At 39.5% G+C, this 18,751-nt stretch overlaps 1 protein-coding gene across 2 annotated transcripts in view; it reads left to right on the top strand.

The window, feature by feature from the left end:
• Positions 1-18,751, top strand: part of SCFD2 (sec1 family domain containing 2) — a 239,305-nt gene that overhangs the window by 87,272 nt on the left and 133,282 nt on the right. For both annotated transcript variants that reach the window (XM_074903832.1, XM_074903831.1), the window contains exon 5: positions 2,697-2,946. In XM_074903832.1, the coding sequence (XP_074759933.1) occupies positions 2,697-2,946 (250 nt within the window). The remainder of the gene's footprint in view (positions 1-2,696; positions 2,947-18,751) is intronic.

Below are 18,751 nucleotides of genomic sequence, written 5' to 3'. Positions count from 1 at the left end.
TTGTATGTTGGGAGGGGAGGGAGGAATAGTAGATGGTAGATTATATTCAGTAACATGTGGCATAGAGCTTGTGCTCCTGGAAAGTGAATTCAGATTAATATACATTGAAGCTTGTTGTCTATTCCAGAATAACTTCACATGTAGGTTAATCTTCAGTTCTTAGGCTTTCTCCCAGCAGCTGCATAGCTCTGCATTCCTTGGAAGTTTTGTCTTTTTCCATTTTAGGATCTGGATGATCTGGTATTTATTGTACTGGAGTACAGATGAGAATTTGTGTCTGTCACTATTCAAGAAGAGAGCAGGTAATAATGGACAGAGGTAGGGCTGAATCGAAATTTGGGAACTGACAGCCTTGTCTTGAGGGTGGCCCAGCTGCCAGCATGTGCCAGACTGGCGCCAAACACCATAGATTTGCTTCCCAGGCAGAGTAGCGCCGGGACTTGCTGTGCGTGTGATTTAACGCTCCCTGCCCAAATACACACAGGGTGCCAACCCCTCCCGGATTTCTAAATGTTCCTTTTTGGCTCCCACATGCTTTTGACCACTGTAGCTTTGTAATTTACTGCTTCAAGTCCACAGTTGCACTTACTGTTAGGTTTAGCATGTGGGTAGTTAGAAAATTCTTCTCTAAGGTATGTATTCGAACAGAAACATAACATCTGACCACATTAAAGTCCCTTGAAAGATGGGTCCATGGCAAAACTTGTATGTCAGGAGCAGGGTGGGGCCCAAAGTCTGCAGAAATGTTGTTTCCTATAGCACAGGCTGGAAAAAAGTTTCTTGAGAACTTGAGTAATTCATGCTTGCTTTATGAGTGAGATCTGTAGTGGATTGGTGTAAGTATAAAAACTACGGTTTATGAGATGCTTGTTAGTGTTGCTGAGATTGTCAAAGAACAGCTAAAACAAAATACAACCAAAATCAGGATTCTCTGAAGTGTTGTATGGAATACTCCAGGAGATGAAACTTTTATTTTCTGTGTTCCTAAAATTAGACTCTGAAATACCTGCCCAGGTTTCAGAAGAACTACTCAGTTGTCAGAAGAGCTCAGAACTAAACTAATGCAGTTAAAAGCAGTGATAAGTCTAATTGCATGATTTTCTTATTGTATAAACTTGTGTCTCTTTCTGGTTAATTTGTTTTATATTTTATTTACTTATTGTGCATCTATTTAAAGGGCATATTATTTGCTGTGGTAACTGCTTACAATGACTAGTCTGTTTGAAGTTACTGTAGTAACAACCAAGAATAAATGTTTGCAGACTTAACTCTTTGGATTGTAAGAGATTTGATGTTACCCTGTACACTATAAATTGACCCACAGGTTTTCACAGGAAGCTGTTTGGTTATCACAGGGCAAGGGACAGGGTACTGGTGTTGCAGGAGACCTCTTGGATGGATCAGATCAATCACTGCCACTAAGAGAGGAAGGCTGTTGTTCTCTCTTCCCACACCTCCCTGCCCCTGCAGGAGCAATATGCTCCTTCTGCTTGCTTTGTACTGGCCCAGCTTCTCACCTGATCCCACTGCCGAGCTGCAAACTAACCCACAGCAGAAAACTGGTGTGTGGAGATTTCATATGCAGCTGTGTGCACGCAGCAAGGGTGGCACTTTGGCAGTATCATTAGTCACTCTGGTGTCCTGAGTGGCAGAGACCCGCACAGTGGATCTAAACTTCAGCCTTGGTGTTACATGATGTCAGTGTGGCACTTCAGAGGATTTGTGTCTGAAGTCTCCTTTTTACAACCACAGTAAAGCTGTACAGACACCTCCCACATAGCTTAGAAGAAGTAAGTGCAATTTCAACTACTGAGAATTTAGGACATCCCAGCAAACTCTCAGTTCCCCCCTGCTTTTCTCTGCCAGCCTTCCTCTCCTTGTGTACATGTGATCATCTTTCAGCCTCACTGTCATGTACTTCTCCCTGCTTCCACATGATCTTCGCCTTACCTTGCAGCATGGATGTGCTGTGGGAATGAGCCTGACATGCCTAGCAAAAAAGGGTTTTCAGTGGCTTGAGAAGCTGGTGAGTGTGTTGTGAAAAAGGTAGAGGGAGAAGAGGGTTAGGGCACACAGCAGGCCATTGATTGCTGCCCTGTCCTTGTCCTGTCATAGAGGTCTTTTAGGAAACCATGATGATCACTTAAACCATGTGCTTCACAGGTGGTTTCCTCTGTTTCTAATTTTCTGGGTTTCTGACCTGAAAGCATAGAGTCAGGTTTGCAGATGTGCTGAGAGCTTGCAGTAGCAACTGAGAGTCAATGGGAGCTGGGCTTTGACCTCCCTGCTCAAGTACAAAATCAGGCCCAAGGAGGAGGCCTGAAATTTAGAGGAAACATTTGACCTTGTGCTTTGCAGTGTTTCTATCCATATTGCAGAGACCGATGCTCTTGTCCTCTCATCATACTGGTACATGGAGAAGATCTCATCATCAGCCTTTTCAAGTTCTAAGATGCTGCTATCATGAGTTCCTAGGAAGAAACTTGTAGGAAACTAATAAATTTGTTGTCTGAGCAGCAAATAAGTCACACAGCCATGTGCTGTCAAATAAGAATGCAAATATTGAACAATGTTTCATTAAATGAGCACTGCTGTTATGGGAAATAATAACTTGCAGAGACATGCAGGAGCATTTCTGATGCTAACTTATAAGCACTATGGGGGCAATCTGACATGATCTTCCTTCTGTTTTTCAGACTATTGGCGAGTCAGAAATGCCCAGTGTTTTGAACCAGTTATTACCAATGATTAAGTCTTATGACAAGAGGACGAAATACGATTATACCTTCGAGGACTTTCTTGTCTTGCTGGTATACATGTATTCTGTAGTTGGAGAAATCAAAAGTGGAAAAGAGCTAGATGCAGCTGAAGAAGAGGTGAAAAAGGCCCTAGTCAAGGCCATTAATGATGAGCAACAGCTATCTCCTTTGTTGCAGAAAATAACAGGTAAGATTCTGCTTGTGTGGTGAGAAATTGGATGGCTGGGAACGCAGGAACTGGGAGAAACATAAAAGCAGCTTGACGTGTCTGTGGTGCTGAGGGTATGTGAGTAAGCACAAGGATTTCCTGTAGATTTGTTCCATCTCCCATGTTCATATATGCCAAATGCTGACAGGCTGTCCTTGAAGAGTGCTGAGTCTGATGAAAGCTCTACAAGTTGTTCTTTTTGTTAAAGGTTGGCTAAGTTTGTGTGTTTTCATAAGGTAATCTTTTCCACAATTTCTTTCATTGATCAGTGTAAAGTTGACCCTGGGAAGTCAAAATTAATTCTGGAAGCATGTTCAGTGAACCACAGTTGCTTTGTGAATATGAGGAGCTGTCCTGTCTGGCATAAAAGAAGAAATGTGTCTAAAACCAACATTGAGCTTTTTGCTGAAACAACGTGAACATTAGCCTTTAAAAATAGCATATGAGCACTCATATATAAAAATAAAATATGAGCACTCATAGAACAGGAAAGCCCTAACTTCTTGCTGCCAGTGTCACATTTTAGAAAAAAAAAAATTATTAAAAACATTCATTAGGATGATTGAACTATGTCTCAAGGGTGGCATATCTGAATGGCAGAAATAATCTCGCTTCCTGCTGTAAGTTTTCTCAATATTTACTAATAGTGAGCAGGTTGTTGACTAGGTCATCTTTGAGGTGGGGAGTATATGAACATGTCAAGATGTGAGGAGCTTATAGTTGAAAGCCTTTGTCGAAGAATTGGTCTAAGTGGGGAGCCTCAAGGGAAGTGGAATAATACTGCTGTTGGTTATTCTGGTACTATTCCCTGTGGATGCTCTACTTCAAAATTCAGGTGTGGTCTGACTGGTCTGCTGTTGCTTTGAGTGTAAAATACTGTAATTGTTAAAAGACTCTTACTGAAGGAATGGACATGTTCAGTCATATGCACTGTGCTGTTACTTTAATACTCTTGGCCGTGGTATCCACAGTGTTCCCAGGCTTCTTGTAGATTTTTGCTCTCCTGTTTTTTCATGTGTACTGTCCACTATGTAGTGCTTCCCTCACAGCTTCAGTGGTATCTTCTACTGGATGCAGTAGAGTAATTTCTAAACATCCATTTTCATATTTTGCCTTTTCTGCTATGATTGACAGTGTTTTGAATCACAGTTTATCAGTTTCTCTTTGTTGTGCCTAATGTAAGTATGGGAAGATTTAAAGTCTCTGAAACTTTGGTCGAGTACCAGAGAGAAGCTGCATTCCTTTGTAAATAGATGCTTCCTTTGTTGCTCTCTATGCTCTCAGGTTATGTAGTTGCAAGCACAGATGGAGATCAAAATAGTCACTGTGCTTGTCTTATGCTCCATAACTGGTCAATAATTTCATAGTTTTTCTGAAATACTTGGATGCTTGATTTCCAGTGTGCATGTTTCCTGAGTAAAAGTGGGTATCTGGGTGTTTGCTCTCAACTTCTGGGCAGATGAACAGGTGAATGAATGTTTCAGTACAAAGTTTCTTTAGTTTATGAAATAAAATTACTTCTGTCTTTTTACATAGTGGACAGACTATTAGAAGCGTGGTGGGTGTCTGAAGAACAGCATTCATCTCCGTAGGCATAAGTATTCACTCTGTTATGTGGGGCATCTGACTATGAAAAAGAGAAAGCCTTGACACTGTGCAAACACTGTTCAGCAGTAGCCAAAGCATTCATGTGTTATCAACGTGGGTTTAGCCACAAATCCAAAACAGAGCACCATACAAGCTGCTGTGAAGAAAGTTAACTCCATCCCAGCCAGACCCAGCACTGGTAGTTTTGTATCAAACACATCATTATGTGATGAAGTTAATTCTATGACACAAAGCCAGAGTCCTTGCATCCTTCTATTCCTGTATCTGTGTGTTTAGCACAACCATGTTTATGCTTTCTGCGCAAGTGTGCGATAGTATTTCCCCTTGTTTGCATGCTTTTTTGGTTTATCTGCATTATTTGTTTTACATCTTATTTAGAACAATGGTTCTTTTGACTTAATCATAAAAGAGGAAAAAATACTAAAACTTACTGTCATGACCAAAAATAAAGATTGTCTTGGGAGGAAAGTATAAAATGGAATTTCTAGGAATGCCCCTTAGGTAGTTTTCAAGCCTTTATTCATCTAACATTGCTTTCTCAGCATTAGTGGAATTTGCTGAATTTGTAATTTGCTATATTTGCCGTACAGTTGAATTGGGAAAACTGAGAAAACATGAGCAGTCTTAGACCTCCTCTTCCTTGACCTGTGTTTTAACAGGCCTGTGTTCCACATCCTGCTTCCCTCTGAACCCTGGGTACCTTGCTTGTGGCTTGGGAGGCAAAGCAAGTCAGAACCATAGGAGCACCTGCAAGCTTTCTTTCAAAGGCACAGCAGGAGGGCTTTGTAGCAGGGCTGAAAGATGCCAACTAGATGACAGCACCAGTTTCTCCTTCTGGTACAATACTGGTTATAATGCTGAGACATCTTCTGCTTCCAGCAGAACATACTATGAACTACAGACCGGCTGTTCCTTTTAGCAGATACACCTTGGCCTAGTTTCACAAGGTCAGGTCAGCCCTACAGGTTAGCAAGAGCCATGTGTCTGGACAGATTGTGGTCCAGACCTATAGCATTCTGCCCTCATTTTACCGTAAGTCAGAAAAAAGAGAAAACCTTTTTTGGTCTTAAATAGCCACAAAAGTAATTAGACTAAAATAAATTTCAGTGATTATTGGAGTGATTATCTCATTCACAATCAGAAGAAAGGAAAATGTTCACTGTCATTCATTTTCAGCTTTCCATCAAGGTAAGTGATGGGAAGAATGTTAAATCAGGTATGTCGGGAGAGAAAAGTAAGCCAGTTACTGGGAGCCTTCAAGACCCTGCCTGCTGGCTCACTCCTCACCTCCAGGTTCCCATGTTGGACCTGAGTTCCTGAATATTCAATATCCATTATGCAATAAATCCGCTCTTACTAAGTAGCTTAATCTGCAGAGCTGCAGGCTGAAGTTTCAAACCCTGTTGTTGATGCATGATTGGACAGCTTTGGTTATAGCAACAGATAGCAAAATTGACTGTTGCCTTTAAAAAGGCATACAGAAGTAATAAGATGTAGGCTGCAAACCCAAGCACTTCAAAGTTGAGAAATGCCAGTAACTCAGTTTCCCATGCAACCATCATTTGACTCCTGTGTGCACTGTAGCACAGTCTTCAATTTCATGATTATATAGTGTATTTTCTATGAGCCATGTCTGCATTCAGTGTATGTATGGACTGAACACCACAGAGAACCAGAAAAGTATTGCTTCAGCTATTCTTACACATGATGAATAAGTACTAATAAAGTAAGTGAGACTCTCTCTCAGCAAGTAACTTTCTCTGGGTCTCAGTTTGCACTTCATGAAGTGGACTGGTGCTCTTAGCTTTGTGTGACTCATTTTGGAACTTGAAGAAGAAAAGCATTAAATTACATTTTCAAGTATTAGTGATTACATGTCTTTGAACAGAGACGACTTTGTGCTCTGCTTCCTGATGCTCCTGTGCCTGCTGTTTTGGTTTTAGTTTGGACCCAACACTGTACTGGTTGATTTAAGTTGAAATTAAAAGCCATATCTCAGCTGTAGCTGTGAACTGCTGCCTAAGCCTTTTGTTTTCCTCTTCTCTGCAAAGCATGGAAGGTGTGCAGTCTTGACAGATAGACATTTTTGTTGGTTTTATTTGTTGTTCCCATGGAGTCACTTGAGAAATAAAATGCAAAACTCTTGTCAAGTTTAGAAAACTTGAGTTTTGAGGTCAAGTCATCAGTCAAAGTAACAGCCAGGTTTATACGAGGTATCTTTTATTCCTATTGTACATGGTAAATGTAAACTTACTACGCTTGCCTGAGTCTATGCCTATAGGAAATCTCCAGTGATGTGATAACCACACAGAACTAGTGTAAACCTCCCCCAAAAGATGTGGCTCATCAGTGCACAGGGCATATTTATGCTATGTTTGGTTTTTGGTGTTACCTAGTGAAACTGTATTAGTATTTGCAGTAGTGGAAAAGAAAGCAGTTCTCAGAGATGTTAGTCTGTCTGTCCAGTCGGCCACACTAGGTTTCCCTGATGTAGCCTAGATGATTGCAGCCCTCTGCAGAATACATTAAGATGCAGCACTTGAAAAACTTATATTGTGAAAGAAGCGTAAGCACTCACAATTTCCTGGCTGTTGAGTGTTAGTCTTCTCAACTTTATTGTTGCCTGAACATGTGTTTTCCAAAATATTTGTACAATAGCATTCTGCATTTATGTAACACCTTGTTTCATTGAAGCACTAAAAAAAATATCCTGGAACTGTTAATTAAGATGAAAATGCAACACGTTAGTCACCCAATAAGATTTAAGAAATGTGATACAATATTTTTGCATGCATAATAATATAAAAGTATATTAGTGGTGTTGTGTTTGATGGAACTGTTAAATAGTATGCGTTGTGGTAGAGTATCTGAATGCCTTGGTAATAAAACTGAATGTAACAGTTCCAAGATTTCTCCTGGGTGTAATTTACTGCAGACATATGTTCTTCATCACTGTTTCCAGCAGAATGTTACAAATTGGAGGGGAAACAGAACAGACCAAAACATGATGGAAAATGATGCTTTTCAACAGAATGCTGGGTTTGGGGGCATTGGTGGGGGGAGGTGTCTTTTTGGCAGCTGTTAAAAAAAAAGAGCTGTGAAATATTGTATTTATTTTATCATCTTATCTGTTCATCTAGTTTTGTAAATGTCCACATAGAGCTCTGTACAGCTACAAACATATGCAAAAGTAATGCTAATAGAGCCGCAAAGCAGTTTAAAATCCATTCTCTCTTTTCATCTGCAAATCTCTGTGGGAGCTTTGTAGAGCAGATCTGCCTTTCGGGTTGTGCTCTGGAGGCCAGCAGGCATTGCCGGGCTGCGGGGCAGCCAGCGACGCTGCCCACGTGCAGCAGCTCTCAGCTGCTAGGACTGCGGGTATCCGTTGCACCCTCTCAAGCATAGGTGTGGCAGGAACCCTCTCGTGCCAGTAACTGCTGTTTATCAACTTCTAAAAACAGAGTGTTTTAATCATAAAATGGATTTCTGGACCTTTTCATTGCTTTTTCTAAATTCTGTGGGTTGAAGCGTAGGCATTGCCCTATTGGGTTAAACACACGGTGTTGTGGCTACTTCTGCTTCTGATTGTCTTCAGCACAGGATTCTTGGGGGAGGTGTTGCACATTAATGAAGTTACATGCTAATGAAGGTATCATTACCTTCCTGCTAGCGTGACCTAAGTATCCTGAATCCTAAAATCAATCCCAGTTTTGCAATAAGCACTTACATTCCTAGACAGGGACGGCCAGTTCCCTCAGAGGACAGACACATTCAACTGTTATTTGGCTGTGGTCTTAGCTTTACTGCTGGTTTGGAGCAACAGTTTCCCAAACCTGGTTATATTATGGGTAGGTAGGTATGAAATTAGGTCCTTGGCTGAGGTTATAATGTATAATCCCGTTAGACTGGAATGAATGTACCACCCACCTTGTGTAAGAGAGGGCTTCCCCAGTTTCTCAGTGGAGGTGTAGCTCAGGTATCTGCAAGTGATTTCTTCCCACCCCTCCCACATTCATGCAGTTCAGGAAAATATTGTTAACTTTGTTTAAAAACATAAAATCCAAGAGTAATTTTTGAGTGATTTTAAATTTTCCATGCTTTTATCAAAGTATTTTCTATAAACTTAATAAAGTTTCCACTAGTTTAGTGAAAGGCTGACCCTATCCCTCCCTTGTATAATATCTTATTTCCAAGTAGTCCATGAGTTTCACAGCAGAACTCATGGAAAGAAAAAAAGTCATGACTTGAAGAAAATATTTGCCCTTTTTTTTTCTGTTGGGAGTTTAATCCCTACTACAAAGAGACTTTTCACACATTCTTAAAAGCAAAACACATTATTAATGGCAACATGTAGACAAATTAGAGAAGGGTTAATCTGTTATTTCTATGTGGTGTGAATATTTATGCTGAGAACTATAACTGGCTGTATTTATTCAAAATAAAATTTAAAAGCTGCAAGCAAATTGTTTCTTGCTATCATTTAGGAAAATAATAGAAAACCCAAAATTAAATACTGTCCCTTCTGAGTTTTCTAAGATTACATAATTCAACAAATTCCAAATTCTTTACTCAGAATATTTAGAGAAGTCTTAACAAGCTGTGCTGTCTTCAGGCCTCCTCAAGAGCTTCCATTTTGCCTGTTCACACTTCAGGAGCTCTGCATTTGTATTGTCTGCACAAAAAATAAGAGCCATGTGTTAGCAATGCTGGGTCCTGCTGGGACAGTGTTGCATGGCTGGGTACAGGACTCGGGTTTAAGGGTTACACCTTGATTCCAGGCATGCATAGGAGTCTGGCTGCCAGTAGATAGGGATCAGCTCCCCTCCAGAGCGAAGGTTTATAAGCTAAACTGTTTATGTTAAGAGTTCATGAAATGAGTTACAGAGTGTGGGGGAATACCTCAACACATCAAATAGCTAAACATTCTGAATGTTCAGACAGGCTTCTCCTGAAATACTGATTAGCTTCTTCTAGTCTGTGATACTAAACAGTTGTTTTCATGCCTAATGTTAGTGGGACAGCTTTGCACTCCAGTTTGAATTGGGAAGAAGACCTCTTCCTGCCACGTTAGGCTGTTGTGTGTGCATGGTTATAGGGTGTGTTGTTTGGGGAATCTGCTCTGTCCCATAGCCTACAAGTCATAACTGCAGTTCGGTAATGAAGGCAAACTCCTGAAATGCCACAGAGATGGTCTGTGTAGAGCTAAATCTGCTGCGATAGACAGAAGCTGTAAATGGTGGTGTGGTGTGACTGTGCAAACTTCAGGGCTGCTGCCATCGTCTGGATGCATTACAAGGAAGAAAAACTTTCTCACAGGATGGCTTCAGTCAAGTGACAGAAAAGAAAGTCATTTCAGATGATGGCAATGTTTCTTTCTCCCATGCTCCCTGTGTTTTCCCCAGTGACAAGGAGATGGTCCTTGACCCACGGAGCCCTCCTGGGCTGGATGAAGATAACGCAGAGTTGGAATGAGTTTTCCCTTTTGCGCTGGATGACAAATTGTGGTCTCTGTTGATAGAGCTAAACAGCTTCATTGTGCCACAGTGTAGACATTATTACTGCAGCCATAGGAGACCCAGACCATTTTCTCCCCAGTTCTGAAATGGGAATTGGATATTCAGGAGGCTTTTTTTCCTGTTGCCTCAGCTGATTTTATAGGCACTTAAAATACTACACTTTCTGACTGGCAGAGAGTGTGTGTAAGATGACCTCCTGGTATCTGTATTGTTTTCTTGGTGCATTTTGGACGCCAGCATCCAGTAGAAAGTATTTGTGGGCACTGGGAAGACATGAGCAAAGCTGCTGCCTCACCAAGTGAGAGAGGCTGCATAGGGAGCTCCTGCAGTTTAATTAAGCCTGAGATGCTGCCACTGTTGCAACACTTCAGTCCTTTGCTTCATGGTAACAGAGCTGTTTGGGAAAAAAGGTCACATGTCCAAGGATATTAATCTGATTTACCCTACAGTCATGGGGATTGTTGTGACCTCTCTACAAAAAACAGAGGAAACTGGGTATGCACCAAAGCAATGACCTGCTCTCTGCAGACACAGAGTACATGTTCTAATTTTTGTCAGCTCTCCTTAGGTCACTTGAGCTCTCAAGACTTCAGTACCTTTCTAAAGGCTTTTTCCCATTTCTCTTCAAAATCTGTGGAGGTCAAGTGGGAGACGAGCAAGCCAAATCAGTGGTCACTGACTTCAGGCCTTGTGTCACTGCTTGGGTGGGTTCCTGGGCTATTTCTCAGCTGGGAAACAGAGGGGTTTCTAATTAATTGTTTGGGAGACAAACTGCAGTAGTGTTCTGGATTAATTTTTATCTAAATTTGCATATGCATATATTTTGCAGGTCTTAAAAATATGGGAGGCATATCTTAAAAAGTTTTAAAAAGCCTAAAAGTGAGAAAAGCAGGCTGCTTTGTACACATGAAGGGATATTTTGTTTGGATTTCATGGTGTACATTAAAATATATGGTAGAAGACAATCCCAATGGAAGGCCACCAGTGTTGGGGATTTTTTTTTTTTTACTTTCCTGCGTTGTCTGTTTATTTTATCTTCAGCACCTGGTTTCAGCTGGCTCCAAACTGGACAGTAATTTTCATTGAAGTGTTTATAACGTAAAGTCTTTCTTTTTCTTTTTTAACATGAGACATATGCCTGCAGCTCAGCAGGTCACTGTCTTGCTGCCAACTTAGCAGGACTTAGCCAACTGCAACAGAAAACTGATATGGTTCAATATTCATTAATGATTTGTATTCTTTTTCAGCATTCATATTCAATAGCATTTAGAAGATGCCTCTAACATCAAATACCTCTTTGCTTTCAGCATAAAATGAAAACATAAACTGCTTTAGAATTAGGCAACTTTTAAAAAGGTACTTTTATATGTATGTGGCATGGTTAAATCCTTTCTTCTTCTTTCTTTCCATATGAGTCACTTCCTTGCAAAACCTTCAAGTTTTGGCATATTGTAAAATTATGAGTAAATTCTTGCTGTTTTACAGAGCACACCCAGCATGGCAAATCAAAAATGGTAAAGTATTAAATAACTGTCAAATTAAAGAAAAACAAAACAAAACAAAACAAAGCAAGACAGAAAAGAAAGACTTTTTTTTCTGGTCACCACCCATATGACAGAAAACTAACAAGATTTTTCTTTTCCACAGACAGAAATTTTAAGGTGTTTGCTGTAAATTGCAAAATTTTGCTTTGTTACACTTTAATGCCTTCTTGTAAGAGTTTCTAAGTATTCTGTAATAATTCTTGTCAATTTGGTGTCTGTTTTAAATACCACCCTATGTGGATCTGATGGCACAAGGACAGACAGCATTGCCTTTGCCAAGGCAAGGAGGAATAACTGTTCACTTTAGCTATTTCTAGTTGTTTTCTTCAGCTCAGTGGTGGTAGTAATTGTGCTTACCATGAGATTTCAACAGGGGTGAATTCTGCCCTTTGAATTTTGGGCAGACAATCTGTGTCAGGCTAGCCATTCCCATGTATTTTAATGATGATGCAATATGGTGAAATCCAGTATTTCAAGAAGCAGTTGAGCCCAGACATAAAAGGGAGTCCATGGCTCTGTATTATTGCAGTGTTAAAACAATGAAATCTCTTGAATAATGACCATAAACCATCTTTTTTATCTTGCAGAACCTTTGCTGTGTTGTTCACCTTAACATCTCAACAGCAGATCCAGGAATATAAAAATCACATTGAAACGAATTCCTAGAACTTAATAAATAGCTCAGGGATTTATGGCTTAAACATAAATCACTTGCCCATGCAGCTCACTAGTTAGCATCCTCTAATTCTCTTCATCTCAAGCTTTGGAGACTCATGGATTTTGGCTCTGGAGCTCTTCTGTTCAATTGTTCATTATAGTCAAGATAATTTGCTTTTATATAGATTATATTTTAAGGGTCAGGTTCAGCTTCTGTCTAAATCAGTATGAAAACATACAGTGTTCCTCCTGCTTCAACAGTCTTGAGATCAAGTTTCAGGAATGGATCAAACTGTTGTAATGTTGTTTATGGATCAATCCTGACATAAGGGGATAAGCACCATTAAATATTTTCATTGATCTGTCAAGCTTGCTAATACAGCTTTTTTTAATGTAACAATTTAAATACCTTCCTTAGAACTGTTGTTAGTCCTACTACCATTTTGCTTTCAATAACATCTAAATATTGTGATGGACTACAGAAGTTCAAAAGCACTACCATATTTAAATTGGTATTTTCTCACAAGTCTCTTCATGTGTACTCAGGCCCTTACTATAAACCTGAGAGTCAGATCTCTTATGGTCTTGAATTTTAAATCAACATGGAGAAGGTGCTCTCATCATCTCTTTCTCCCTATTTGTTCTTGTTTAGTTTTAAATTTTATAGTTGAGTAAATGTCACCTCTGGTGGTTAAAGTTCAGGTCAAGTTACATTTGCTGTGACCTTCCTGCTCTCTTTTTCAGTCACTGGGACTGTGGTCTGTCAAGACGGGAAAGTTCACAGACCAGAGCATAAAGATTCCCTCCCCCCCCTTTCTTTCTTGGATATCCTTTCGTCAGGCAAGAAAAGTAATATTCGTAAAATTAGATTGAGGAAGCTCTATTAATTGAGAGTTTTATGTAAATAACAGAGTGATGTTTGTGCCATACACAATTTTAGAAAGCATTACGCATCACTGAGGCTAGTTTAGAACCAGATGTCTGATTCTCTTTTTATTTCCCACTTTATTCATTAAAATAAACATTATTGTGGAAATAGTTGCCTGATGAGAGGTGGCAACAGCCCATCATAGACAATTAGACACATTTATTTAATGAAAAACAATACAAATGTGTATTTGACTTGCATAGATTAGTGTTAATGTGGGGAATGTGTAGATATATTGTGAGAATGTTTCTGGTTTATTCAAATCTCCTTCTTTAGGCTTTTGTTTTTGTCTGTGCTTTTTGGTTTTTGCTGTCTGTGCATACTTGTTTTACAGATCTGTATACACCATGTGTATTAATGTATCCCCCCAAGACTTTAAAAAAAAGAAAATAAAGGGAGAGATAGGTAGAACAAGAGTTATAAAAGTCTTTGGGGAATGCTTGTAGCCATGGAGAAGTGCTACTGCCTGTTCACCAAGCAAAGCTGCCTAGATGACAACTTCTTTCCCAGGCTGTTACTGACTATCGGGTGTCTACACTGAGGAGGCTCCCCAAAGGTATGCCACATCCCGTCAGGAATTTTGCCTTTCTTCTCTTAAAATGTTGAGCAATTGGAGAATATATAGATGTGGCAGAGGCACCCTTGGCTTAGAAGAGGTTTATTAGAATGGAGGCTGCAAAAGAGAAAAACCTAATAAAATAAAGATTTGAAAAGAGCCTTGCCTTCAGTAACCTTGCCTAACAGGAGATGAGAATTGGGAGTCAGAGAAAGAATCTAATTCTTTGGTTTCTTCATCATCATTTCCTCTTCTGCCCCTTTCTGTCATCTTCTCCGTACTCCATTCCTGCAAATCCTGTGTGCTAAGTGAGGAAGAAATCCCAGAAGAAATAGTAGGGGCTAATCAATTGCATCCGTGTCTTAATGTTGTTCATGCTGAGGAACCGTAATTCTGGCATTTGTTAACTTTTGAGTGCTTGCCTTCACAAACTCACTGTTGTTCTTTTGATGCTTTAAATATAGTTTCTGAAGTAAGCAAATGAAACATTTAAAAGCTGAAACAACATTTTGACTGTAGAGAATGATACTTACTTTACTGTCAAGTTCAAATAATTTGGCTGCACATCATAGCTCTCTGCTGCCTGCACTAGTGAAGTGATCAGTGCAATAGCAGGTTGTCTTCCAAATGTTTACCACCAGGTAAACATACCACTTAGGTTTTTCAAGTATTTGACAGCAACAAAGTACTGAGGTTTATGAATAATTGATTCGAGATTTTCTGTGTATATTCATTTAGCTTCCTCTGTCTCTTCATGCCACAGCTCTTTTTCTCCACCATCCATCTTGTGTTTCTTCCTGTCCATCTCTTTTTACATCTGCCCTCATTTCCAGCCCGCTGCCCCAGTTCTTCCCTCTGCCTCTCCATCACCCATGTGGATTCAGTCTACCCTTAGCTCCTTGCTACACTTCCTTTTTTCGTCCGCCTCCTCCTAAAGCCTGCCTTTGCTCTCCCCACGCTCCTGCCTGTAGTCTGTGTTGCACCTCTGCTGCATTTGTGTATGTGAAATATCTTCCTACCCATCATTATTCCTAATTTCAGGTCAAGTATTTATGGTGGGAAGACTTCAGTGACCAGTTGTATCCTCAGGTGAAAATGCCATGTTCTTAGTCTCCCACTTGCAGATCTCCTCTGTTCCCCAGAACACGCTACTATAGGACAGTTCCAGCCACAACTGGTTACCAAATTCATTTTTAAAAAGGAAAAAATAAAAATACAATTAAACAAAAGCACTAGGCATATTTTTGTAAAGGTTCCTAAAACCCCTCTGTTCCATTACTCCCCCAAACCACTTACTTGTACCGATCACAGATGGAAGTGGAGTAAGCTGGGTTTGTTCCCACCACCCTACTTTAGCTCAGGTTTAAAATAGGAACCTTGTCTGTGTCTGTCTTTTTATGGCCAACAGAAAGAGGTTTTTCAAGGGCATGATTCAATTCGTTTAGTTGCATGCCTTGAACCAGCCTTATGAAGTACTTGTCCCTCCATTCCCAGGGGTGAGTTCAATAAGTTGCTTATGTACCTACAGAGCAGGCATACCTGCTTGGCTTGTGATGTGTCTGCAAGGAGCCACAGCGGGATGTGACAGTCAGTGCCCAAGGTGTTCCTGGGGGCTTTCATCAGTAAAGATCAGGTTACAAAGTCTGGATGTAGCTTTTTTTTCCTGTTTGTAATTTTTCATTTGTGCTTTTCTATTTGCTTCACATTCTGCAAACTCCTTCTTTCTTCAGAAGAAGTTTTATCTTGAAATTTCATTGTCCTTTCACTGGTGCTATCCTAGCCTAAAGGTCTGGATATTTTATTTTGAGTTCGTGGCCCCTACTTTACATTCATGGTGGTTCCTCCTTAGTTCTTGTGTCTTGGACAGCGTTCCTCTGTGCAGAAAATAAAGTTTGTCTGGCACATATTTCGAGAAACAGGAATATGTGTGTGATAATATGTATTCATTTTCAGTTGGTTTTATGAGACAAGAAATTACAGTGTTTGTTATTTTTCCTTCCCTTTTCCATGCCCACTTACTGTCTGCTTCTCCAGCAGTGCAGTGTTTCTGGCAGATAGATAGGAACTGGGAATTCATCGTGCCTTTTATTTTGCAGTAAGTGGGGGTTTCTGCACTTACAATTTATGTGTCGCTTCCTTAACTAACTCCCTCAATGCCCCTGGGTTTGAGGTGCTGTCTTGTACATTGCCTCTGCAAATAACTTCTGCCAGCCTCTTGCTTGTAGTGGTAGACAGAAGAGTTTGGTTTGTTTTTACTTGTATCAGCTGTGATTGTTGGATTTAATATCTACTTGATTCTAGTATATTCACTAGTATATCTTTCCTGGTTTATGAGGAGATAAACTGGGATGAGTCATAGAGCACTTATTTCCAGAGATAGCTTCAGCAATCAAAAAGGGACCATGAATACTTCAGGCAAAAGTACTAGATATTAGGCATAGATGGTATAAAGGTCACTGGGTTTTGTTATTTTTTCCCCCTCCCTAAGTAGATGAAATTCTCTTCAAACAGACTGCAGAAATACCAATTAGTGTGCTTCATTCTGAAATGTAATCAAATTTAAAATGTAAAAAACCCCTTTCGGCTACAGTATAATCGGGACCCCTCATTATGAAAGGCATATGTTCCCCCCATCTTTCTTCCCTCCACCCGTGTAGATAATTGTCCTTCTCGAATGATTTCTTCTTCATAAAAATCTTTGTGACGTTCTACTCCTGGTTTGCTCAAAGCAATGCTGTTATCTGGTGCATTAGGTTTGTGTTGTTGGATTCTTGCAGGATAATATACAATATAGTTACACCGATTACTTGCTATTTCGTGTGTCATCTGTGTTTGGAATATCTCAAAGCTTGTCAGTCTTCCACTGGGGATTACATCATTTTGGGGGTCTCAACTGTTCTGAAACAAAAGCATACTTCAGTGGTAAAATATGTATGCCCAGACAGCTGGCAGTCTTTCAAGGCTCCAAACTCGAAACAGAATTAATCTTAGAGAAATGTATTTTCTTCTATTCATAGTAACTCAACAATTATTTCCATGCTGGGATTTTTTTGCCTTTTTTTTTTTTCTTTTTTTCTTTCTTAATGTGAGGTTTTTGTTAGGGATGGTAATGACTAACATAAATTACATTTCTTTGATTTTTTTCCCAGCCACTGCAGGATTTATTCTGGGATGGTGATTTTGCTTTCTGCATGGTCTTTGTATATTTTAGCAATGGTCAGTTCAAATTAATAATTGTTTCTTTAGTGGTAAGCCTGATCTTGTTTGAAATGTGCAAGTCTCTCTGTTATTAGCTTGCCTTTTTTTCAGGGGCAGACCTTTGGGGAGAAAGTCACCTTCACCTGTTAAGCTACCTTGTCCCATATTGAATTCTAACAACAAATTGGTATCACAGACCATACCATCCTTCACATAAGCACTATTTATGTTGTAAGGACTTCATAAGGGTTGAATTAAAACACAACTTGTTGCACTAGGGTGAATTTCATCCCAATGTCTGCTATATAAAATGGCTTCAGAGCTGTTACAAGAAGATGATAGAAAAAACAGCAATGCAAAATTGGACTAAGAATTTGCCATGAACACAACGTAGATTTTCATGCTATTCCTACTACTTTGTTAGGTTTAAAAGATACATACATTTAACTTGTTCTGAGGAAAACTGGTCTGCCAGACTATCAGCTCCCAGCTTTTATTTGGGCAGCCCAGTTCCAGGCTCATGACGTGGTGGGTCCTGTTTTGATACCAGCTTCTGCAATCAGGCTCACCCGTAGGTGGGCAAAGCCTGCTTTGGGAGCTGCTGCATTCAGAGGCACAACGTGAATCTCCTCACAGACTCACTATGTAAGGATGTAGCCAAAATGAAAACACCTGCAGAATAGTCTCAGCTTTAACAGAGTATCTATTTTACTTTCCTAAAATATTATTTAATCGAACATTTTTATCTTACCTCCCTCATGTTAAAAATTTGCCTTTCCATTTGAAAGAGGATTTAGGCATAGAATTTGAGTAACTAATATGAACTAAAAACAAAAATAAAATGTAGATGAACTAACAATATTAATTTATTTTGATTTGGCATATAGTACCAATAAATAAGTTACTATTGTTGGGGATATATGTGTGAATCTATTCTGTATATGATGCACCAGAAAACTTGTGTGACTTAATAGCTTGCAGAAAGTAAGGCTTCCTCTTGATTTTTTTGATAGATTTTTCTTTAATTTGCAAAGATTTCATGTTAAAAGGGTTACAGTAGTGAGCAATTTATGCTTTTGTTTCACATAAGATGTAGATATTATTGGCATGACAGATAACTTATTTCTATATGTAGGAGAGCATTTAAATACATGGGAAGCAAATATGAAAAAGTGCTGGAGGTTTTTTAAGACAGGAGCTTTCCAAAAACATCCCTTAAAAAAGATTTTCTATCTCCTTTTAATTTGTCACAGAGTCATGAAATCTGTGTACCTCTTAATTTTAGTGGAATTCAGTTTTAATTGTTTTCTTTCTTGTGTGCAAGAACTTTCCAATATAAAGAGATTAGATGGCCTTCATTCATTCTTTTCAAGGCACACCACTGCCAAAAGAGCACTTCTGTGTAAGCAGTTAAGGGGAATTGTTCAAGCTCTTACTGCTGTTATTTAAATCTATGGCAAATCTGATTTCCCATTGGTTTACATGAAAGACATGCAGTCAAGTATCAAAGTATGCAGGTCGGGCAGATTATAAGTTTATTGAAAGGTCAGTACAGTTATCTGTGGCAGCTGTTCATAGGATCCTTAACACTGAGCTGAAAAATTATCTTTTGATTTGAATGGTTCTCACCCCTAAAGACATTATAAGGTCTCAAGAGCATTACTATTTTAAACTAAATAGTGGTTATGCCTTTCAGTTTACTTAGGCATCAGACCAAAGATCATTGAAGTCAGTATGAATTCTTCCACTTACTTCAGCATGCTCTGGGTCATGCCCT

The sequence above is a fragment of the Athene noctua genome, chromosome 4 (assembly GCF_965140245.1).
Source record: "Athene noctua chromosome 4, bAthNoc1.hap1.1, whole genome shotgun sequence".
In the NCBI taxonomy this organism is placed as follows: Eukaryota; Metazoa; Chordata; class Aves; order Strigiformes; family Strigidae; genus Athene; species Athene noctua.
This window is presented reverse-complemented; position numbering and strand designations above follow the sequence as displayed.